Source organism: Lithobates pipiens, unplaced genomic scaffold (genome assembly GCF_037356315.1).
Source record: "Lithobates pipiens isolate NorthernLeopardFrog02 unplaced genomic scaffold, aLitPip1_a1.2 Scaffold_18, whole genome shotgun sequence".
Lineage (NCBI taxonomy): Eukaryota > Metazoa > Chordata > Amphibia > Anura > Ranidae > Lithobates > Lithobates pipiens.
In genome coordinates this window covers 434,997,962-435,023,541 of record NW_027507758.1, presented here as the reverse complement: position 1 = coordinate 435,023,541, position 25,580 = coordinate 434,997,962, and the positions used below count along the sequence as shown (strand labels likewise).

Below are 25,580 nucleotides of genomic sequence, written 5' to 3'. Positions count from 1 at the left end.
CACTGGATAGACTTTTGTAGCCAAATGCCTTTCTTTCAGAGCTCCATTTATCTATTTAAACCTAAGTCCAACCAAAATGCTTACTTGTGGATGGAGAAGAGATCGGTTAGAACCCCTACCGGGATTTGTATTGTTGTCTGCGTCCATGCTGGTGAAATTTCTCCATGATTCCTGTCTCTTTTTTGGATCGAGAATTTCTAAACAGACATGTAAACAGCAATAAAAACTCTCATTATTATTTTAACCTCCCTGGCGGTATGATTAGTTCTGGTTTTAGGTGCTGAAAGCGGTACAATTATTTTGCATGGAAATTTGGCGTTTTATATTGTAGTCCTGTTATTCTTAGGAATAACTCTCTTAAATCTGTTCAAACCAGTTCAAACCAGAGTCTAGCAGACATCCCGGGTATGATAAAGTTTATAATATAATAAATAATAATAAAAATTATTCAATAATGTAATCAAATCCAAAAACACTGAAATTTGCTCATTTGCAGAATTGTCGCTGTCATTAGATTTAGTGTTTGATGACGAATTTCCCCACAAATCGCTATCGCTCAATTTTGCAAGTGATTATAATTTATTATCGCTGTTTTCTAGTTGGTCTAAAATCACTTTTGACATAAAGGGACACTTTTTTGTTGCTATGGACAATCTCCAAATTCCAGGCAGAAAAAAAAAACAGTATTTATAATATAAAAGTGCATGCAGGGCACTGCACAGACCACTAGGGACAAAGGGGGTGTGTAATTTTTTTTATACAGTACTGTAATCTGTAAGATTACAGTACTGTGTGTGTTTTTACTTTTTTGAATTTGGCGCCGATCTCCGCTCCCGTGCGCCGTAACGTCGCAGGGAGCGGAGCTCGGCGGCATTCGGGCACTGTGTGAATCGAGCGGAGGACAGCTCGATCACACTGCGCTAAGTATATCGCTGAATCCAGGGGACAAGGTAAGTAACTTCTCCCTGTGTCCTCCCTGTATCCAGCGATGCGATCCCGAGTCTGGCTCGGGGTTACCGCTTATGTTGCTAAAATCAGAACCCGAGCCAGACTCGGGATTACCGCTAGGGAGGTTAAGCATGTTCCATTAGATAACTTAGCTTTATGTACATTTTGAAGGGATGAAAGAGATTCTAAGCCATTGAATGATGAGACATGATGGGGCATGATAATGGATTTTGTTATTTTGAAACATTTGAAAGTAATTTTTTTATTACTGATAAACATACTTGGGTTTATTTACTAAGGACGTTAGAGTGAAAAATCTGGTGCAGTGCGTGGTAGCCAATCAGCTTCTAACTTCAGCTTGTTCAGCTAAGCTTTGAAAAAAAAAAAACCTGGAAGCTGATTGGTTTCTATGCAGAGCTGCACCAGATTTTGCACTCTGCAGTTTTAGTAAATCAAACCACTGTCTTCATCTTCACTGTTTTGGATGCACACAATCTTCATGATCTCTGTATTTTTATTTTTGTGATCTTAAATAAAACAGTTAATAAAAAATATCCTCTTTAGTAGAGTGGGGTAGGATTAGAACTTCTATCATGTGTTTAAAGTGGTTGTAAAGGTTCAGCTTTTTTCTCTTTAAAAAATAAATATTTTATACTTACCTGCTCTACGCAATAGTTTCTTGCAGAGTGGCCTGAACCTCCTCTTCTCCTTGATCTTAGCTCCTCCTCTTCTGAGAATGACGCCATAGCAAGCACTTGCTATGGTGCAGACATGCAGGCTTGCGCAAATAATGAAATTAACTCTACCCAGTGGAGAAAATTCAATGAACAGCCAGTTCACCTAAAAATATAACGGTGTAACGGTGTAAGATATGACCTGACACATAAAACAAAAAATACCCTGGGACAGACCCCAGGACAAAAAAGAGGTTTATCCCTCCCCAAGTTGCTTAAACCAGCTAACAATTAAACAGAAAAAAAACCTCAGGGGCGTTAATGTACAAATGGGTTTTTATTAATGAAAAAATGGTATACTTTTATTACAAAAATCCCAAAAATCTATACCACAACTTTTAGCCCAATGTTAAAAATAAGACAACGCTGTCGCTCATAAGACAGGCTGTGTGTGTTCATTGAAACACACTGTGGCTCGGCCCTGCTCCCCGCTCCATGCTTGCATAGTTTAATTGACAGCAGTAGGAGCCAATGGCTCCCACTGCTACTTCCCTGCCATGCTGTTCTCTGGCACATTTCTGGATCGAAAGAGGAGCCAGGTAAGTATTGCGGGAGGGGACTGGGTGGAGCTGATAGGATTTTCACCTTAATGCATAGAATGCATTACGATTAAAAACCTTATGAATTTAGAACCACTTTAACCTCCTTCTGCCCACTGTATAGGGAAATGACACCTGTGGGGTGGTTCTATTGTTCTGGGACGACATCATATGACTTCGTCCCTCTCGCTACGCTTGCGATCAGCGGCACACTATGCTCCTGGGACACGCTTCACCCCCCGATCTTGGTAATGAGCCGATGATGCGGCTATTTACCCATGTGATCATCTGTGTCCAATCACAGCTGATCCTATATAAATAAGGAAATGCCGGTTATCGGCTTTCCTCATGCTGGCAGCTTGTAAGATGAGGAGAGCTGTGGAATTTCCTCACTGGGGAGACCTGCACAGATCATCAGTGCCCTGAAGATTAGTGCAGCCACAACAGTGCCCATCAGTGATGCCAGTCAGTGACCATCAGTGAAGCCAATCAGTGCTGCCTTTCAGTGCCCATCAGTACTTGCTCATTAGTGCCCATCAGTGCTGCCAATCTGCGCCCATCAGTGCTGCCTGTCTGTGTCTCCTATCAGTGCCATAAGTGCTGCCTATCAGTGCCCAACAGCGCTGCCTATCAGTGCTGCATATCAGTGCTGCCTATCAGTGTTTATCAGTGCTGCATATCAGTGCCACCTATCAGTGCCCACTAGTGCTGCATATTAGTGCCCCCTTATCATTGCCACCTCATCAGTGCCCATTAGTACCACCTCATCAGTGCCCATCAGTGCAGCCTATCAGTGCCCATCAATGCAGCCTCATTAGCACACACCAGTGAAGGAGAAAAATACATATTTAAAACAAAAAAAATGTCCTAAATTTTTGGTCTTTTTTCATTTTTTTGGTAAAAAGTAAAAAAACTGTGGTGATTGAATACCAGATGAAAGCTGTAAATTGGCCTGGGCAGGAAGGGGGTAAAAGTACCCAGTATTTAAGCAGGTAATGTTCTGTTTACACTGGGGACATTTCCCCTAATTTCCTCTTTCAATTAAACACTTTTTTTGGGTGTGACAACTGACAAGGTGTCACTTGGGCAAACAGTGACATTTCCCCAATGGGGAGTTAAAATAGTTCGTAAAAATATGGAATAAGTTAGAAAAAAGCCTAATAGGGGCTCTAAATATTCCATATTTCATCCAAAACAAAGTTTTGCCTGCAGATCAGCTTTATTTACAATTCCATTGCATACTTATTGGATTTACATTTTGGTTAGTGATTAACAACTCAAGCATGTGCCATGTCAGATGGTAATGTTTTCATTTTAATAGAAAAAAAAAAAAACAGTGGTTCCATCCATAGCAGCACAGAAAGAGCACAGTGTTTTTATCTGGAAAAATGTATAATTTTCCCAGAAACGTGATTTGCTATATGGCCACGTTAGTTTGTAAACCAAAAGTTTTCATATGTCTGTGTTATGTAGGCATAGCTGTTCAAATTCATTTAAATGATCAAAAGCATCCCGCTAGACCTGGATCAATGGCAGAACATCTATCAGCAAAGACTAATGACAAGCTTTCCGGTACAGCTCGTGGTTTTAAACAGGCTTTGCTGCCCTGGATTTCCAGGCTGTATATATAAATCAAAATATAAGCATCTGCTAACGTATTATGCACTGCTGATAAGAGTGTTTCAATTGGAAAATGATTAAAGTGACAGCTGAATTAGCAAGTTAAATTCCTTGCCCAGTGAAACAAACTGCCCTGTCTGCTGTTAAACTAATCTGCTGGCAAGTAAATATTTTACATAACATGTTAGAAAGTTGGATTGTATCATAAATAAAAAAAAGAAACATTCCAAATTCAACGTTCTATGTATCAGGATATATAATAAAATAATAAATAATAATAATAATAATAATAATAATAAAATAATAAAAATATATGCAGACATCTGTAGAATTGGTCTAGAAAGGAGTGCTTTATAATTAAAAATAAATTAAATTAAACTAATAGAGAGATATGGGGGTTTATTTACTAAAGGAAAATCCACTTTGCACTGCAAGTGCACTTGGAAGTGCAGTCGCTGTAGATCCAAGGGAGACATGGAAGGAAAATAAAAAACAGCATTTTAGCTTGTACATGATTGGATGATAAAATCAGCAGAGCTTCCCCTCACTTCAGATCTACCCCTTAGATTTAGAGTGACTGCACTTTCAAGTGCACTTACAGTGCAAAGTAGATTTTCCTTTAGTAAATAAACCCCATGGTGTATATGATCTCTCGCTTTATCTGTAATGATACATATAACCGCTGTTGCACTTGTGGCCACTATGTCGAGCTGTATTTAAACATCATGGTGCCCTGGGCACTCTCTTTTTGCAAAAATGAAAAGAGTTGCCCTACAAAAAAGAAAAATATAAATTAATAGTGTTTCCGTTTTAGCAAAAGAAGTCAGCCGACCCACATCCCTAAATTATGATAAATCACTAAAAATTGGTTTCCTCTGGTTGGGACTTTAAAGGGGACGCTGCTTCTGTAAAGTCAGGCAATATTATACTCCAAAAAGTCTTAAAATGCCACAAAAAATGCTTAAAATGCCATAATGTGGCGAATCTCTATGCAATGTGCAGGGTTAGTGTTTTGTTTAAATTTTGAATGCAGCACTAGCAAATTATTTAATCATTGCTGTTATCATTTCTTACTTTCAAAATTTTTTTATTAATGCAAGGTACATACAGCTCAGAGAAGTTTACAATTCGTCTTGCACAACGTTAAGAGAAAATAATAAAAGATAGTACCTAAATTTGCATCAAATTGTAACAGTGGTGACATAAAAGTCATGTAAAATAAAGTATAGCTTCTTGAGAACAAGTATTCTCATGGTCCGACCTTTACAGTGTGTAATAAACGTGAACATCTCAAACAAAGGCCAGGATGCTAAAAATCAAAAGGAAAGCAGAATATCTAATTTCGTGTTTACAAACAAATACAACACATACAAATCATAACTGGTTATACCCAGGAACACCACTAGGGTGAACCTTTATCACAGTTGGGTACTTCCTTAAGACAGAAATCAAAGTGCAAGGCGAAAAGAGTAGATGAAGAAAGGGGGAAATGAGAGAAAGAAGGAAAATAGAAGGGAAGAGGTGAGAGAAGAAAAGTGGAAGAGGGGGAGAGAGATGGCAGAATGGGATCATAGAGGAAATGAAAAAAGAGGGATCAGAAGAGTGGGTAAGATGGCCGGCCGGTTCCTAAACAGCTACCAAGGACCAGGAAAAGGTTGTCATTCAGGGGGGGCTGGGATTTATGGTGCTAATAACCGATGGTCAAAATGTGGGGGTAAGTAGTGATCGACCCACGGTTGCCATATCTTGGTATGTCTGGGGACAGTATCTTTAACAGTGGCTTCAATTTTACTGTGTATCATTGCTTGTGTAACTCTATTCTTAACTTCAGCCAAACGAAGAGTAGATGTCTTCCATGCTTTAGCTATTGTTTGTTTAGCAGCGGTGGTGACCTGCAGAGCAAGGCGTATCTGGGCCCTAGTGAAAGAATCTGGGTAAAAATTGAGAAGGGCTAGTGCTGGGTCAGGATCTAATGAACTGGTGAACAGAGTGGATAGAACCAAAAATATTTCAGTCCAGAAGCACTGTGCAACTGGACAGGTCCACCAAATATGCAAGTGCGTGCCTCTCTCGCTACAGCCACAGAAACAGTTTGGAGAATATGAAGGTAAAAACTTTGCAATTCTATCTGGTACTAGGTACCAACGCATGAGAACCTTGTAGCTCGCCTCTAGAGCCACAATGTTCGATGATGATAGTTTAGTGTGTAGCCATACATCAGACCAGTCGTTTTCCTCCAGATTTAAGTTCAGGTCCCTGGACCAAGACTGCGCATATGTCGGGAGTGTTGATGGCTGGGAGGTAAAGTGTGAGTATAACTGTGATATTTGTCCCGGGGCATGTGGATCCGTATTGCATAATTTTTCAAATAACGTATATGTGTTCGTATCCCTAGTCAAGCCAATAGTCTGTTGTACAAAGTGCGATATTTGGAGATAGCGAAAATATTCATTATTTGGCAATTGTGATTGAGCTTGCAGGGAAGGAAACGATTTGACCGTATCCCTGGCCACTAGGTCACATATACGCGTTAGGTTTGCACATTCCCAAGCTTGGAATGAGGAAGGGGAGGTGTAGGCTGGATAGAACTTAGGGTGACCGATATAGGACAACAAAGGGGAGTGCGGGGAGATCAAATGAAACGGTTTACGAAGTTTATCCCAGAGTTTGACAAAGGTAGTGGTTATGGGGTTGGATATTGGGCCTCGGGAAGCAGGGGGGAGCCAGAGAAGATTAGTTAGGGATATAGGGTGAAGATCTACTGCTTCAAGGCTCACCCAGATGGGGATTTCCACTTTAGCATGATAAAGCGTGGCTTGAGCAAGTTGGGCCGCGTGGTAATAATGTTGGAAATTGGGTATGCCCAGCCCACCGGCCCTATGATGGCGAAGCAAAGTGGGTCTAGATATTCGTGGCTTCACTGGGCCCCATATGTAATTAAATACCCGGCCTTGGATTATGCGATGAAAATAAGGGGGAACCGAGATGGGAAGGACTCTGTATAAATAAAGAAGTTTAGGGAGTAGGGACATTTTGACCGCGGCAATACGTCCCATCCAGGATATGGAGAGGGGCCGCCACTCCTGGAGTAAGGAGGAGAGATGCCTCAACATTGGGAGGTAATTTGCTCGGAAGAGGTCCGCAGGATCTTCGGTTAGTTTAATACCCAGATATGGGATAGCCGAATCAGACCATTGAAATGGGAAATTAGTCTTAAGAAGCGCCAAGGTGTCATCTGACAGTGACACATTAAGGGCTTTGGATTTTTTCTGATTGACTTCTAAGCCAGAGATTTTAGAGAATTTATCAAGGAGATTTATTAAATTAGGGATGGATGTGTGTGGAGAGGTGACAAACAATAGTGCGTCATCAGCGAATAAGCATAGTTTATGAGTGACAGAAGCAACCTCCAGTCCCCTAATATCTGGGTGTGCTCTAATCAAAGCAGCTAGGGGTTCTATTGCTAAAGCAAAGAGTTGTGGCGACAGGGGGCATCCCTGCCGAGTCCCTCTTCGTATAGGAAAACTTTGGGAGTTAAACCCAGCGTATGTCACCAAAGCTTGCGGGTCAGCATACAAAGACGTGATCCACTGTAGGAAGTGGGGGCCAAAACCCCAACGTTTCAGAATGAAGTGGAGATAGGACCACGAGACTGTATCAAACGCTTTTCTGATGTCTAAGGATAGGAGGTGCATGGGGATGGAGCGCGTTCTTGCTAGGTGTTGTAACAGGACTACTCGGCGAATGTTATCACTAGCTTGCCTACGGGGGATAAAACCTACTTGGTCTTTGTGGACCAGATTTCCTATAATCAGATTGAGACGCAATGCTAAGATTTTAGATAGAATTTTTATGTCTACATTTAGCAGGGAAATTGGTCGATAATTGGACCATTGGGTGTCATCTGAGTTGGGTTTAGGGATCATAACTATCTTGGCCAATAGAGAGTCTCTACCAAGGGGTTGTTATTTCAACAGGGCATTAAACGAATTTGCCAATAGGGGAGCCAGGATATCTGAGAATTTCTTATAATAACTGCCAGGTAAACCGTCCGGGCCTGGACGTTTGTGTGGCTTGAGCAATTTTATAGCTTCCAGTACTTCATCTGTAGTGATTAAAGCATCAATAGAGTTTCTCGCTGTGTGGGATAGTTCAGGTAAAGTCAGGTTCTGAAGTAGGGATTCGGCATGCTGAGGAGAGAACTGAGTTTTATCTGAGTAAAGGTCAGCCAACTTCTCACGAAATTCGGCTAGAACTTTGATGGGGTTGCTTGTGTGGGAGTTCTTAGCAGTTTTAAGTCTAATCGGCTTACGGATTTTATCTGGTTGTCTGAGACGTAGGGCCATAAAGGTATCCGGTTTATTAGCTTTGGTGTATATCGTGTGACTAGACTTACGAAGAACCTTGTCCGCTGATTCAGCTAACAAAAGATCCAATTCCAATTTAGTTTTTTCAAGGATAAGCTTATGGGACTCTGTCGGTGAACTTTGGAACTGGAGGAAATGTGAGTGATATTCTTCTTCTAATTTTTGCTGTCTGATCTGTCGGTCTTTCTTAATATGTGTGGCTAGGGATATGCAGCTGCCTCGAATTACTGGTTTATGAGCTTCCCAGAGTAGTACCGGGGAAATATCTGGGTTAGAATTATGTTGCAGGTAGTCAGTGAGAGCAAAACGAATATCAAAGCAGTAGCTGTTATCATTTCAATGTTATGATTATGTTTTTTTACACTTATGTTTTTTCCATTATAGACGTATTATCGTCTTGATGCAACCATTTACCCCTGAAGAAGAGAACTATTACGATTTGAAACGCGTTGAGTTATCTCTCTTGTTACAGTTGTTTTCAATTGAGTCTTGGTTACATGCATTGTAATTCTTACCTCTGTATCTGCCCTTCTGCACCCTACATTTTCATGTCTTGCACAATGGTGAAGTCCCAACCAACCAATTTTTAGTGTTTTACATAAAAGAAAAAGGAGAGGTTGATGGATGCCTCAGTTATATAGTCTTGCGTATCCTCCTACATTATACCCTACATTTTTTTTTTTGCTGAATTTGCTCAGAAGTGGCCAGACAAAAAATAAAAAATTAAAATAAAGAATTATTAAACACGTGACTAAATTAAAAAGAAAATGAATGCACAACTTACAATTTTGCATATACAACCATTCTGCCCTAGTCACCAACATATGAGACCCTAGATGACAGAGAAAGAGAGAGATAGAGAAAAAAATAGTGTATGACATTCTTAGCTATCAACAAGTTGACTCTCCAGAGACAGGAAGCTATTTGCAAATTTTAAGAATGCCCGTAAGCCTGTAAGCCTTTCTTCCCCCTTAAGCCTCACTCCACTGGTTTGGATGCTCAGAAGATAAATGTAAGATTCTGCATCATTCAAAAAGTACAGCAAACTGTATGTAGCTTAAACTTCCAAGAAAGATATGTGGGATTTATTTTTTTGCTTTACTAGAGCAGCATTTTTTTGTGGCTTTTCTTACCTATCTAAACATAAATTACCCTGAGGCTTCCTTACAGGAAATCTCAACTTCCATAAAAAAATAAATAAATATATATATTATTATAGCATATAAAAGCATTTTTGTAATTTCCTGTTATTCAAAATGTCTCCATTTTAATCTGCAGTCATTGTAATTTTAGAAAACTGCCAAAAAATTCTGTGTTAAAGGGCAACCTAGAGGTGTTCTGTACATCATCATTGATGTACAGATTGCCTCCTGAAATGTAATTTCCTGCTTCAGTAGTTGGTGCACAGATTTTCTTAGTGACTAATTAAAGACACCCCCTGCAAAAGGAATTTCATATTTGTGATGTGCTCTCTAAGGCTTGTCCACTAACGGGATGCAGACGCTGCAGCTTTTCTCTTTAGAACACTGATGTTTGCTCAGATGTTTATAATGAATACAGACTCCCCTATGCAGGAATCAATATGGAAAGGAGAACTTTTTTTTCATCAGAACAGAAAAGGTAGGAATCTGCAACGAAATTTGATAAAATCTTTGTTTAGCCAGGCTCTTGGCTAGTGAGAGGGAGCGATTTAAGACACTGTGCTGATATGGCTTAATGAGTTTTATCACTGCAGATTTTAAAGTGGAAGTAAAGCCATCGATTTAAACAGTTAAAAAAAAAAGGCATGCCGGGAATGCTAACTGCACACTGGCTGTGCTCTCAGCCAAACTGTCAAACCATCCAATGGCTGGTGGCATAACGAACCACATGTGCAGCACCATAGCAGTTGAAGATTAAACAAAGGAAAAGATGGCAGCTTCCTTGGCTGAAAACGATAGGGGAGTTTACTTCCACTTTAAAGGGACTGTACTCACATGCATCACCTTAAAGCAGTAGTAAACCATGTAAAAAAAAAAAATAATTGATCCCCCTGCAAGCCCATGTTATAATGTGAATAAATGAATGAAATCATTTGTATAGCGCACAACGCGAACTGAATCGCCTCAAGGCATACTAGCACATTATGACAGAGTTACCTAAAAAAAAACCCCCAGTAGCGTGCTGTCACTGCTGACAGAGATTCCATCTTCACTCGTTCTTCCTTTAAGGTTCACGGGCTCTGGCCGTTTGAGTGGCCAAGTGCATTGAATCATGTTTGAGAGCGCAGTGCGTATGCACCGGTGACAACACAGGCTGCTACACATGTAAATATCTCCTAAACGGTGCAGGTTTAGGTGATATTTACTGTATTTTCAGGTATGCCTTATTATAAGTTACTTGTATACACAGGATAAAATGTGGGCCCCACCGCCAGCTGGCTAAAGGTTTAGAGCTAGGAACTTCCTACCAACTAGCTGCTTAACAGGGACTTAACCCTTAATCACCCATTGGCAGAGGTACCTCTTAAGGCAGGGGAAGGCAACCTTAGAGGGGTGGAGATCTACCTGAACAATACAGGAGAAGTCAAAGATCACCGGGCACAGTGTCACCTCCTCACGCCTGATTTAAACCCCTAATTGTTGTACTACCGTGTCACAAATGCATGCATTGCACAGCAATCATGGGTTTAAATCAGGTGGTGAGAAGGAAATATATTGCCTTCTCACCACCCATAAACAAGCACTCGGATTGCTTTTCAGAGGAGCAGTACTTGTGAATGAGCCCTTAGTTGCATTCAGTAGCAGCACCCTTAGGGCTCATTCTCACGAAAAATTGGGGGTGGTAAAACAGGATATAACAGAAGTCTATGGCTAAATGCAGCAAACCTGCAGTAAAGCTGCTGGTACACTGCACCTGCGGTGTGGATAAACCATAGCACATCAGTGTGAAAGATGCCCTGTATTATTATGCCCAGTGTATTGCTTCACACCGACCTGAAGATCTCTTCTTTCCTGCTGCACCAGTCTGGAGACCGCTAGCCGGGATAAGAGGTGGAGTGCAGTTGGTAACACTCTACATGGGACAGGAGCCAGCACTACAGAGGAGGCATCGACTCTTGCTCGCTACTACAGCTCCAACTTTACAATTAGTCCCTCTGCATTGCACTCTGTTTGATGCTCTGGAATAGCGGGTCAGACTGCGATCTACCATTTACCTGTCTGCAATCTGCTAGTAGATCTCGATCTACAGGTTGCTGACCTCCGTCTTAAGGGAAATACATAAATATACAGGTCCTTCTCAAAAAATTAGCATATTGTGATAAAGTTCATTATTTTCTGTAATGTACTGATAAACATTAGACTTTCATATATTTTAGATTCATTACACACAACTGAAGTAGTTCAAGCCTTTTCTTGTTTTAATATTGATGATTTTGGCATACAGCTCCTGAAAACCCAAAAATCCAATCTAAAACAATTAGCATATTTCATCCGACCAATAAAAGAAAAGTGTTTTTAATACAAAAAAAGTCAACCTTCAAATAATTATGTTCAGTTATGCACTCAATACTTGGTCGGGAATCCTTTTGCAGAAATGACTGCTTCAATGTGGCGTGGCATGGAGGCAACCAGCCTGTGGCACTGCTGAGGTGTTATGGAGGCCCAGGATGCTTCGATAGCGGCCTTAAGCTCATCCAGAGTGTTGGGTCTTGCGTCTCTCAACTTTCTCTTCCCAATATCCCACAGATTCTCTATGGGGTTCAGGTCAGGAGAGTTGGCAGGCCAATTGAGCACAGTAATACCATGGTCAGTAAACCATTTACCAGTGGTTTTGGCACTGTGAGCAGGTGCCAGGTCGTGCTGAAAAATGAAATCTTCATCTCCATAAAGCTTTTCAGCAGATGGAAGCATGAAGTGCTCCAAAATCTCCTGATAGCTAGCTGCATTGACCCTGCCCTTGATAAAACACAGAGGACCAACACCAGCAGCTGACATGGCACCCCAGACCATCACTGACTGTGGGTACTTGACACTGGACCTCAGGCATTTTGGCATTTCCCTCTCCCCAGTCTTCCTCCAGACTCTGGCACCTTGATTTCCGAATGACATGCAAAATTTGCTTTCATCCGAAAAAAGTACTTTGGACCACTGAGCAACAGTCCAGTGCTGCTTCTCTGTAGCCCAGGTGAGGCGCTTCTGCCGCTGTTTCTGGTTCAAAAGTGGCTTGACCTGGGGAATGCGGCACCTGTAGCCCATTTCCTGCACACGCCTGTTCACGGTGGCTCTGGATGTTTCTACTCCAGACTCAGTCCACTGCTTCCGCAGGTCCTCCAAGGTCTGGAATCGGTCCTTCTCCACAATCTTCTTCAGGGTCCGGTCACCTCTTCTCGTTGTGCAGCGTTTTCTGCCACACTTTTTCCTTCCCACAGACTTCCCACTGAGGTGCCTTGATACAGCACTCTGGGAACAGCCTATTCGTTCAGAAATTTCTTTCTGTGTCTTACCCTCTTGCATGAGGGTGTCAATGATGGCCTTCTGGACAGCAGTCAGGTCGGCAGTCTTACCCATGATTGCGGTTTTGAGTAATGAACCAGGCTGGGAGTTTTTAAAAGCCTCAGGAATCTTTTGCAGGTGTTTAGAGTTAATTAGTTGATTCAGATGATTAGGTTAATAGCTTGTTTAGAGAACCTTTTCATGATATGCTAATTTTTTGAGATAGGAATTTTGGGTTTTCATGAGCTGTATGCCAAAATCATCAATATTAAAACAAGAAAAGGCTTGAACTACTTCAGTTGTGTGTAATGAATCTAAAATATATGAAAGTCTAATGTTTATCAGTACATTACAGAAAATAATGAACTTTATCACAATATGCTAATTTTTTGAGAAGGACCTGTACAGTCATTCAGTTAGAGTGCACTGTAAAGTGGTTATGGTTGCAGAAGAGTTACTGTGGGTTAGTTATTTTTGTTAATACTGTTTGCTACAGTGTCAGTGCTGACAGTGTTTTTTTCTTTTTAGAAGCTTTTTATTTTAGTTTATTGCTGGGTTAACTTTGCTTATTTGGTACAGTGTCTTATTTTAACCTGCTATAATCTAGTGATTGCATTGTTAAGCTTACCTTTATTTCCAGTGGACCAGTCTGGTGTTTATTCTCTGATGCTATAGTTTAGTCTTATGCAGGGTGTTCATATTTTTGCTCCTAAAAGCTATTGTGATCATTTTCATTCAAGCAGGTGTGTCAGGTGAGTTGAGGCCAAAGAACAGGGAGCCCAACATACCAAGTAGCTCCTGCGGGGGGGAGCGTTACATTTGCAATGTACATGGATCACTCTGAGATAACTGTTTTAGTTAAAGTGATACTAATGATTCCTTTTTTTTTTAAAAATAACAATCATGTCATACTTACCTCCACCGTGCAGCTCATTTTTCACAGAGTGGCCACGAACCTGCTCTTCTGGAGTCCTCCTCATGTTAGATAACCCCCTGGGAGAAGGGGGGGTTTACCTTGTGGGGCACGCTCCTGAGTCCAGTATTTGACGTCCATGGACGCCGAATGCAGGACTCAGCCCCCCCCCCCCCATGTCATTGTATTTGATTGACAGCAGTGGGAGCCAATGGCTGTGCTGCTAACAATCTATCCAATCAACAGCCGAGAACCCCCTAACCGAGAGACGGCGCTTCCCCGTCGGTCAAGTTCGAGGGTTCAGGTAAGTAAAACAGGGGGGGTGCTGGGGGCCGGTCACTGACAGGTGTTTTTTCACCTTACTGCATAGGATGCAGTAAGGTGAAAAAACACTTACCGTTTATGAAGCAGCATTATTCTTATCTTTGACTATTTAGTGCACTACAATAAATAGAAGCCATGGTAGGGAAACACAGCTGTTCTGGGTCATGGATTCTCCAAGTAATAAAGGAGAAGGTCCCAGATCATGCACCTTCAAAAAGAGGCTAATACTTAAGCCTGCTCCCTCCCCTATACCAATTATCCTGTAAAAGATGTGTATACTCACCTAATCTAAGGCCGGGTTCACACATATGCAAATTGGATGTGGGCTTCCCCACATCAAATTCGCATGACAGGTGGGCGTGACTGGTTTTCCATTTAGCCAGTTCACACAGCTCCGGGTCTGCCATGGTCCGCATTTAAAAATGGTCCTGTGCATCTTTTGTTCCAATTCAGGTGTGAATTCAGGCAAAAATGTGGACCTGATTCGCACCTGAATTGGTGAACAGGGACGCATCGGACCCCATGCTGTGAACCGCACCGCGGCATTTGTGAACCCAATCCTAGGGTGCTCTGGCGCAGTCACATGATCTTTCCCCGGCTTCCGGCTTCACGGGAGATGAGAGAGCAGTGACAACAGCTGCAATGCCTTGGCGGTGATGGCATCCATTGTCCACTGTCCTTCCTCTCCCCTGAAGCTGCTGTTCATCTGACTGAAGTGCCCTTACATTAGGTGGGTATACGCATCTTTCGTTTACAGTAGGGATATGCAATTTGCGGACCTGCAGCTGTTCCAGAACTACAAGTCCCATGAGGCATAGCAAGACTCTGACAGCCACAAGCATGACATCCAGAGGCAGAGGCATGATGGGACTTGTAGTTTTGCAACAGCTGGAGGTCCGCTAATTGCACATCCCTGGTTTACAGAATAGTTAGTATCGGGGTTAGAATGGGCATGGAAGAAGGTTTAACCACTTGCCGACCGCCGCACGACGATGTACGTCGACAGAATGGCACGGGCAGGCATATTGGCGTACATGTACGTCCCTGCCTTCCCGCGGGTCGGGGGCCCGATCGGGCCCCCGCCCGGTGCCCGCGGCGGTCGGTATTCGTTCGGGACCGATCCCGGACGAGGGGATGGCCATTCATTCATGGCCACCCCCTCGCGATCGCTCCCGACGAATGAAAATGCTCCGTGACATCACTTCCTCTCCTGTAATGTAAACACAGGAGAGGAAGTGATGTAATCTCTCCTCCGTGTCGGTATTTTTCGTTCCGACACCGAGGAGAGAGGATCGGTGAGTTGCACCAACACGACACTACACAGTAGAACATGCCAGGCACACTCACACCCCCCCGATCACCCCCCCAATTACCCCTGCCCCCCAGTCACAGTGACACCAATGTCATTTTTTTTTTTTTTGCATTGGTGTCATTTGTGACTGTAATAACTGTTAGGGCAGTTAGCCCCCTTTAGTTCTAATGTACCCCCCTAACCCCCCCAATAAAGGTTTAACCCCGTGATCACCCCCCGTCGCCAGTGTCACTAAGGCTGGGTTCACATTGCAGCGGTTTATGAGAACGAATGTGATTCGCACCGCACTGCAGTGCAAATCACATCCGATCTCTGTGCGATTCGAGTTCAGCCATTCGCCGCACCCGCCGCACCCGCCGCACCCGCCGCAAATTCGCACGGGACCCTTTTTTTGGTCCGCAGCAGAATCGGATCGCATGGGTGTTCACACCATGCGATCCGAGTTTGCAGATCGCACTGCGATATGCGAACTGATCTGGGGGTGTCATTAACATTTCACTGACACTCCCAGCAGTTCGCATAGGGCAGTGTGAACTGCCGCCGGGAGGCATGCGATGCGGGAACCCGCCGCGGATTTGTGGCGTTCCCGCATCGCTCCAGTGTGAACCCAGCCTAATAAGCGATCGTTTTTCTGATCGCTGTATTAGTGTCACAGGTGACGCTAGTTAGGCAGGTAGGTATTTAGGTTCGCCGTAGCTTTTTATAGCGCCAGGGACCCCCATATACTACCGCATAAAGCCCCCTGATTGCCCCCTAGTTAACCCTTTCACCAGTGATCACCATATAACTGTTACAGGTGACGCTGGTTGGTTAGTTATTTTTTTATAGTTTCAGGGCACCCGCCATTTATTACCTAATAAAGGTTTAACCCCCTGATCACCCAGCGGGTGTCATTGGTGACTGTAATAACTGTTAGGGCAGTTAGGGTTAGCCCCCTTTAGTTCTAAGGTACCCCCCTAACCCCCCCAATAAAGGTTTAACCCCGTGATCACCCCCCGTCGCCAGTGTCACTAAGGCTGGGTTCACATTGCAGCGGTTTATGAGAACGGATGTGATTCGCACCGCACTGCAGTGCAAATCACATCCGATCTCTGTGCGATTCGAGTTCAGCCATACAGATAGTATGGCTGAATTCGTGTCGCACCCGCCGCAAACTCGCACGGGACCCTTTTTTTGGTCCGCAGCAGAATCGGATCGCATGGGTGTTCACACCATGCGATCCGAGTTTGCAGATCGCACTGCGATATGCGAACTGATCTGGGGGTGTCATTAACATTTCACTGACACTCCCAGCAGTTCGCATTGGGCAGTGTGAACTGCCGCCGGGAGGCATGCGATGCGGGAACCCGCCGCGCATTCGTGGCGTTCCCACATCGCTCCAGTGTGAACCCAGCCTAATAAGCGATCATTTTTCTGATCGCTGTATTAGTGTCACAGGTGACGCTAGTTAGGCAGGTAGGTATTTAGGTTCGCCACAGCTTTTTATAGCGCCAGGGACCCCCATATACTACCGCATAAAGCCCCCTGATTGCCCCCTAGTTAACCCTTTCACCAGTGATCACCATATAACTGTTACAGGTGACGCTGGTTGGTTAGTTATTTTTTTATAGTTTCAGGGCACCCGCCATTTATTACCTAGTCTCACTAGTGTACCCCTAAATTTAGGGGTGTCTACTTTCCAAAATGGGGTCATTTGGGGGGGGTTTGTGCCATCTTGGCATTTTATGGCCTTCAAAACTGTAACGCCCTTAGAAAGCCTGAAGGCGGTGCTTGGTTTTCGGGGCCCCGTACGCGGCTAGGCTCCCAAAAAGTCCCACATATGTGGTATCCCCGTACTCAGGAGAAGCAGCAGAATTTATTTTGGGGTGTCATTTCACATATGCCCATGGCATGCGTGAGCAATATATCATTTAGTGACAACTTTGTGAAAAAAAAAAAAAAAAAAAAAGTTTGTAATTTTCCCGCAACTTGTGGCAAAATATAAAATATTCCATGGACTCAACATGCCTCTCAGCACATAGCTTGGGGTGTCTACTTTCTAAAATGGGGTCATTTGTGGGGGTTTTGTGCCATCTTGGCATTTTATGGCCTTCAAAACTGTAATAGGTAGTGAGGAGTGAAGTCAAATATTTACGCCCTTAGAAAACCTGAAGGCGGTTCTTGGTTTTCGGGGCCCCGTACGCGGCTAGGCTCCCAAAAAATCCCACACATGTGGTATCCCCGTACTCAGGAGAAGCAGCAGAATTTATTTTGGGGTGTCATTTCCCATATGCCCATAGCATGTGTGAGCAATATATCATTTAGTGACAACTTTGTGAAAAAAAAATAAAAAAAAATTAAAGTTTGTAATATTTCCGCAACTTGTGGCAAAATATAAAATATTCCATGGACTCAACATGCCTCTCAGCAAATAGCTTGGGGTGTCTACTTTCTAAAATGGGGTCATTTGTGGGGGTTTTGTGCCATCTTGGCATTTTATGGCCTTCAAAACTGTAATAGGTAGTGAGAAGTGAAATCAAAAATTTACGCCCTTAGAAAGCCTGAAGGCGGTGCTTGGTTTTCGGGGCCCCGTACGCGGCTAGGCTCCCAAAAAGTCCCACATATGTGGTATCCCCGTACTCAGGAGAAGCAGCAGAATTTATTTTGGGGTGTCATTTCACATATGCCCATGGCATGCGTGAGCAATATATCATTTAGTGACAACTTTGTGTAAAAAAAAAAAAATATATATTTTTTTGTCATTATTCAGTCGCTTGAGGCAAAAAAATAAAATATTCAATGGGCTCAACATGCCACTTATCAATTTCCTTAGGGGGTCTACTTTCCAAAATGGGGTCATTTGGGGGGGTTTTGTACTTCCCTGCCATTTTAGCACCTCAAGAAATGAGATAGGCAGTCGTAAACTAAAAGCTGCGTAAATTCCAGAAAACGTACCTTAGTTTGTAGATGTGACAACTTTTGCGCAAACCAATAAATATACAATTATTGACTTTTTTTTTACCAAAGACATGTGGCTGAATACATTTTGGCCTAAATGTATGACTAAAATTGAGTTTATTGGATTTTTCTAATAACAAAAAGTAGAAAATATCATTTTTTTTCGAAATTTGCGGTCTTTTTACGTTTATATCGCAAAAAATAAAAATCGCAGAGGCAATCAAATACCATCAAAAGAAAGCTCTATTTGTGGGAAGAAAAGGACGCAAATTTTGTTTGGGTACAACATTGCATGACCGCGCAATTACCAGTTAAAGCAGCGCAGTGCCAAATTGTAAAAAGACCTCTGGTCATTTACCAGCAAAATGGTCCGGTCTGAAAGTGGTTAAGCTAAGATTGTATTAGCCCAAACTTCTTCTTTAAATTAATATCAAAAAATCTTGAAAAAAGTCTTGTAAAAGTCATGCAAAAAGTTGTACATTATGACAAATATACCTCCGCTTTTGCTACCTTTGCTGAAATGACTCTCCTGCCGGCTTCTTTCTTTGGCATAAAGGTGGCCAGCGATGATGCAACTCCTATACATGTGCAATGATTCTGTCACTTGGCTCCGCTACTTAGCATCTGGCAGATGTTGGTAGTGTATAGTGTATAGCACATGTGATTTAGGCAGTGTTAGGATACAAATTGTTAGCAAAATAGGAAAAGAATATTTTGGCAGAAGAGACATAAAAAGTTTCTTCTACTAAAAAAGTGATCATGCTTGCATATTATTTTTCAGATTACATGTCTGTTTTAATAAGAGAAATGTGTAAAGTGCAGTAGCCTATAGTAACCAATGAAAGGTATTTCCTGCCCAACTCTATCTCAAGACCATCTTATATTCATTAACTTTCCATCTGTAAAGTAAGTAACCTTTTGTGAAATAAAATACTACTAGGCAAGGATAGCGTGTTTTTCCATCTGCCCTTGTTAGAGTTATCTGCCCTTTTACCAGTCTGTTTGAGTCAGAGCCTTAAATAGACACCATGAGAACAAGTATTTGGACTGGATCCTGCAAAAATATTTTTGCTTTACCTAAATATAAGGACATGGGAAAAGCAGTATGTCCCAAGGGCATCGACTTTATCCCCATTGTCAAATCTAGACTAAGGATAATCTGAACATAGAAAATAAATTCTTGCTGGCAGGGGTCCACGACATGATGGCTTAAAAAAAAAATGTATCAGTGACAACCATTTCCACTGGGAGCGAAAGGTAGCAGCAAATTCCCATGATGTTTATTATATCCATTTTGCTTCCCTACATTTAGATCTGTTAAGGGATAACAAAGCACAAATCTTCCATGAGAGCTTGGAGACACATGGAGTTTTATTAAACAGAAGCAACTGTGCGCTGCCTCTGCCCAAGGAATATGCATCTTTACAAGCCAAGCTATACAGATATTCCGAACCCTAAACTTGGGGGGCAGAAGACTAGTGATTCTGCTGCCAGGATTAAAAAGACAAATTCTGCCCCCAAAACTTGTCTGCCGCTTCGTTGTTGGGCTATGACACTTAACTCAAGCATGGAGCAGAAATGCCTAGAGAGATTTGTGTATGTTCATGGGCTGTCCCTGAAGGATACAGTTAAGGCTGAAACAGGAATGATCTACAGGTAGACTTTATGAACTATTTTATATAGTAGTTTGTTGTGGCAAGATTATGCACATGGCTGCCAGTTAACATCCAAAGTCATATACTATAAATTGTTTGTATATCCAAATAGAAATACTAATATTTTAACGGGGCTTCAAAATCCAATCCGAGTTAACATGGTCATAAAGTGAATTTTTAATCCAATGGGAAAGGTGTCATAACAGTTACATATATTACTTGCTTTAAAAATGTAATTTATATTAATAGAATTATTTAATTAATACCACAAACCTTTGCAGAAATCCAAAGAATCGCTCACGATTTTTAGTTTCTTGTTTTCAGCTTGGTGAGAGAATGGTAGTTGCTGATTGGCTGCTGTACAATGCAATTCAATGATTTAAAAAATGCCTTTTTACTTATAATGTAGCGCTAAGAGCGGCGACAATCTATAAACTTCTGTATTGTAGAACACCTAACAAAAACTCTGATTGTGGCAAGATGATTCTAAATAGTTGCTATGGGTTATTGCTGTTCAAATTGTACAGGGCAATATGGAAATATATTGCTTTGAGTAACTTTACATGCACATTTTTGAAAACTATTAGTGTTTATGCGCAAAGATTTTTTTTTTATGTTTGTATACTCATACATGGATACTGTCAAAAGAGATCTAGGTCTGGGTACAGCAGGAATTGGGAAGACTAACACGATTTGGTGTCTGAGTTTTTGGAGGGCAGTACAGGTACTTGTTAAAAAACAAAGCGTGTTCACAATGGGGATGGAGAGTGCAAAATCTGGTGCAGCTGTGCACAGAAATCAATCAGCTTCCAGGTTTTTTTAATCAAAGCTTAACTGAACAAGCTGAAGTTAGAAGCTGATTGGCTACCATGCACAGGTGCACCAGATTTTGCACTTTCCAGTTTTACTAAGGCCCCTTTCACACTGGGGCGGGAGTGACGTTGGCGGTAAAATGGCACAATTTTTAGCGCCGCTTTACCGTCATTTTAGCAGAGGTATTCAGCCGCTAGCGACCAAAGAAGGGTTAAAACCAACGCAAAGTGCTGCTCTTTCACTGCTCCAAAGATGCTGCTAGCGGGACTTGTTTTTTACCGCCCTGCTAGTGCACCACTCCAGTGTGAAAGCCCTGGAGCAGTGGCTGTTTCAGGTCGGTTTTCAGGCACTATTTTTAGCGCAATAGCGCCTGCAAAACGACCCAGTGTCATTGGTATGCATATTATTGAGGGACAGGTACAACAGTGTCTGGATGGGATTGGAGAGATGTTGGCTACTGATGTACCTACCAGGTATAGCAAATGTAAGGGCAATTCATAAAAGAAAATACTTGTTAGGAAAAGGAATAAACCAGATTTTTTTGGAAAGCATGTAATACACCATGGTATTGTTCTCTAACTATAAATACTTTTAATTACCGTTAATGTGGATGTAAACTCGATTCATGAAATCTGACCTGGGCACATCTATCTGTAGTGTTTATTTATCTCTCTTCAAAGCAGTCCTGTGTCTTTCTGCTGCTTTGTTCCTCTGTTATCAGCATTATAACTTCTGACAAGTTCTCCGACATGGGACATTAAAGCAGCTGTAAATTTGTGTTGCTATAAATAATTAGCAGAGAGCTGGTCTATTCACAGCACAGCTCTGCATGTTTCTTTCTTCCCCTGTCTATGTGGAGGGGGGTGTGTGACTTTCCTCCAATCAGCTGTGACACAGTCCATGTCAAGACTCCCCTCCCACTGATGACAGAGGAAGTAAAAATTCTAACACAATCTTCATTTTCTAAAGAATATATAAAGCTGATGACAGCAGATATACATGTGAAACGTATGCAGGAAAATGTGGGTTTATTACCTCTTTAAACCTTGGTGATGCCTCCTTGCACTGTGGCCTATCATGGTATCTACAGCCATGAACACCTATAGCATTATTGAATAAAACTGCACTCTACGTTCCATGTTTCATCCAGCAGGACTTGTGTTGCAGCAGCAACCAACTTTACAAAATTTCAGCAAACTGCAGGCTTTCTTGTGCATCATCTTTAGAAAAGGCTTACTTCTGGGATGACAGCCATGCAGACCAATGTGATGCAGTGTGTGGCGTATGGTCTGAGCACTGACAGTCTAACCCCCCACCCCTTCAACCTCTGTAGCAATGCTGGAAGCACTCATACGTCTATTTCCCATAGACAATGTCTGGATATGACGCTGAGCATGTGCACTCAACTTCTTTGATCGACCATGACGAGGCCTGTTCTGAGTGGAACCTGTCCTGTTAAAGCGCTGTATGGTCACTCAGTTTCAGGGTCTTGGCAATCTTCTTATAACCCAGGCCATCTTTATGTAATGCAACAATTCTTTTTTTCAGATCCTCAGAGAGTTCTTTGCCATGAGGTCCCATATTGAACTTCCAGTAACCAGTATGAGAGAGTGAGAGCAATAACACCAAATTTAATACATACCACCAGCTGGATACTGGTTCAAGTCACAATGAAGATATTTGCCAGCACACCATGGAACGACATAAATAGCGTCAAAATGCATAACTTATTGCATGATCACAACACAAGGAGAGGGCTATCTTCACATTAACACCAAATTTAACACACCTGCTCCAAATTCACACCTGAAACCTTGTAACACTAATGAGTCACATGACACCGGGGAGGGAAAATGGTTAATTGGGCCCAATCTGGACTTTTTTACTTAAGCACTAACCACTTCCATACCGGGCCTATTCTGGCACTCCTCTCCTACATGTAAAAATCATATTTTTTTTGCTAGAAAATTACTCAGAACCCCAAAACATTATATATTTTTTTATCAGACACCCTAGAGTATAAAATGGCTGTTGTTGCAACTTTTTATGTCAGACAGTATTTGCGCAACAATTTTTCAAACGCTTTTTTTGGAAAAAAAAACAAAACAGTTTTATGAATTAAAAAATAAACAAACAGTAAAGTTAGCCCAATTTTTATAATGTGAAAGATGATGTTACGCCGAGTAAATAGATACCCAACATGTTACACTTTAAAATTGTGCACACTTGTGAAATGGCACCAAACTTTGGTACTCTCCATAGGCGACACTTTACATTTTTTTTACAGGTTTACAGCTACAGAGGCGGTCTAGTGCTAGAATTGTTGTTCTCATTCTAACACACACAGCGATACCTCATGTGTGATTTGAATGGCATTTACATGCGGCCACGACTTACGTGTGCTTGAGCATACGGGGTCGGGGGTACTTTACATTTTAATTTTTTTAATTGTTTATTTTACATAATATTTTTATTTTTACACTTTCTCTCTAAATTAGTTTTTTTTTTTTATCACTTTTATTCCCATTACAAGGAATGTGAACATCCCTTGTAATAGGAATGGTGCGTGACAGGTCATCTTTATGGAGAGATGTGGGGTTTATAAGACCTCCAGGCTTGAAAGATTGAGATTAAAAAAATGACCAATCTCTTTCTTTCCAACCAAGAGTAGTGCTTTGTTTACTTTCGCCGGCCGGACATGACATCATAACGTCGTGTCCGGGCCTCTGACAGTCATAGAGATGACTGGGGAACATTTGGTCATTGAAAATCTCTATGATAATTGTATGGCAGTGGCGGATTCCTTCTCCGGGTCGCGGATCGCACGGGCGAGTCTGGTGCCCTTTCCCGATGCCTGTAAGAATGATCAAGCGCTATGATTGTTCTTACGGTGCACAGAATCGTCGGCTCTAAGAGATGATATCTGAATGATGCCTGAGCTGCAGATATCATTCAGATAGCCCCTCTGAAATTCAAAGACAATATATGAGGTCCTTGGGCTGGAAGTGGTTAACAAAAATGTGAGGGGTGTACTCACTGTGAACTACTGTATCAATTTTACCCAATCCTTTAAAAAATATCAGAACTGTCCAGGAGTATCTTATATTTTTGGTTATCTGTGAAACACAGTAGTGGGCTTTTGACTGTATTTTTTATTTAAATGTATAGTTATTGTTTGAGAGAGTTAAAGTCTCCAGTTTGGGAAGAGGGAAATGGAATGTAATTGAATACCATTGCCATATGCAAATAGCACAAGTCTTTTTGCATCTTTTTACCAATGCCTCATCAAAAAATAATGCATAGGGAAAGCAGTCTGCATGACTTCACAGTTACATTGTCTGAATAAAGGTTTAACATCTTAGTACACCACCTGTGTTTTTGTCTGTGTTTTTTTCATTAAAAAATTAATTTGGACGTACCTTTCTTTTCCTGTTGACTCTTGAATCAATGTGTCTGTATATGCTTCAATACCTAATAAACTTCATTATTAAAAAAAAAAGAATGATAATAACTCTAGATATATGCTTGTAGGAGGTGTGGATGCTATGCTAGGCCCCTGAAACAGGGTAATTTGCCTGGCACAGAGGGTACCTTTGCTCGTGCCAAGCAACGCGTACACTTTAACAAATAACTGGACTTCATACACGTGATTAGCCATTTTCCCTCCCCGGTGTCATGTGACTCATTTGTGTTACAAGGTCTCAGGTGTGAATGGAGCAGGTGTGCTAAATTTGGTGTTAGTGCTCTCACGCTCTCATAGTGGTCAGTGGAAGTTCAACATGGCACCTCATGACAAAGAACTCTCTGAGGATCTGAAAAAAATAATTGTTGCTCTACATAAAGATGGCCTAGGCCAGTGATGGCGAACCTTGGCACCCCAGATGTTTTGGAACTACATTTCCCATGATGCTCATGCACTCTGCAGTATAGTGGAGCATCATGGGAAATGTAGTTCCAAAACATCTGGGGTGCCAAGGTTCGCCATCACTGGCCTAGGCTATAAGGAGATTGCCAAGACCCTGAAACTGCAGCACAGTAGCCAAGACCATACAGCAGTTTACCAGGACAGGTACCACTCAGAATAGGCCTTGCCATGGTCGACTAAAGAAGTTGAGTGCACGTGCTCAGCATCATATCCAGAGGTTGTCTTTGGGAAATAGACGTATGAGTGCTGCCAGCATTTCTGCAGAGGTTGAAGTGGTGGGGGGTCAGCCTGTCAGTGCTCAGACCATACGCCACACACTACATCAAATTGGTCTGCATGGCTGTCATCCCAGAAGGAAGCCTCTTCTAAAGATGATGCCCAAGAAAGCCCACAAACAGTTTGCTGAATACAAGCAGACTAAAGACATGGATTACTGGAACCATGTCCTGTGGTATGATGAGACTAAGATAAACTTATTTGGTTCAGATGTTGTTAAGCATGTGTGGCGGCAACCAGGTGAGGAGTACAAAGACAAGTGTGTCTTGCCTACAGTCAAGCATGGTGGTGGGAGTGTCATGGTCTGGGGTTGCATGAGTGCTGCCAGCACTGGGGAGCTACAGTTTATTGATGGAACCATGAATGCCAACATATATTGTGACATACTGAAGCAGAGCATGATGCTCTTCCTTCGGAGACTGGGCCTCAGGGCAGTATTCCAACATGATAACGACCCCAAACACACCTTCAAGACAACCACTGCCTTGCTAAAGAACCTGCAGGTAAAGGGGATGGACTGGCCAAGCACGTCTCCAGATAAGGAGTGGAAGAGCACTCCAGCGGCAACCTATGAAGCTCTGGTGAACTCCATGCCCAAGAGGGTTAAGGCAGTGCTGGAAAATAATGGTGGCCACACAAAATATTGACACTTTGGTCCCAATTTGGACATTTTCACTTAGAGGTGTACTCACTTTTGTTGCCAGCGGTTTAGACATTAATGGCTGTGTGTTGAGTTATTTTG

General features: G+C 42.2%; 1 protein-coding gene across 3 annotated transcripts in view; it reads left to right on the top strand.

The window, feature by feature from the left end:
- KCNAB1 (potassium voltage-gated channel subfamily A regulatory beta subunit 1) overlaps positions 1–25,580 on the top strand; it is a 570,878-nt gene that overhangs the window by 36,278 nt on the left and 509,020 nt on the right. The window contains exon 1 of one of the 3 annotated variants that reach the window (XM_077488104.1): positions 19,559–19,825. The exons of the other annotated variants lie outside the window; for them this stretch is intronic. Within the exon in view, the coding sequence (XP_077344230.1) occupies positions 19,584–19,825 (242 nt within the window). The 5' untranslated portion in view covers positions 19,559–19,583. Of the gene's footprint in view, positions 1–19,558; positions 19,826–25,580 lie in introns of those variants that run through there. 3 annotated transcript variants of the gene reach the window in all.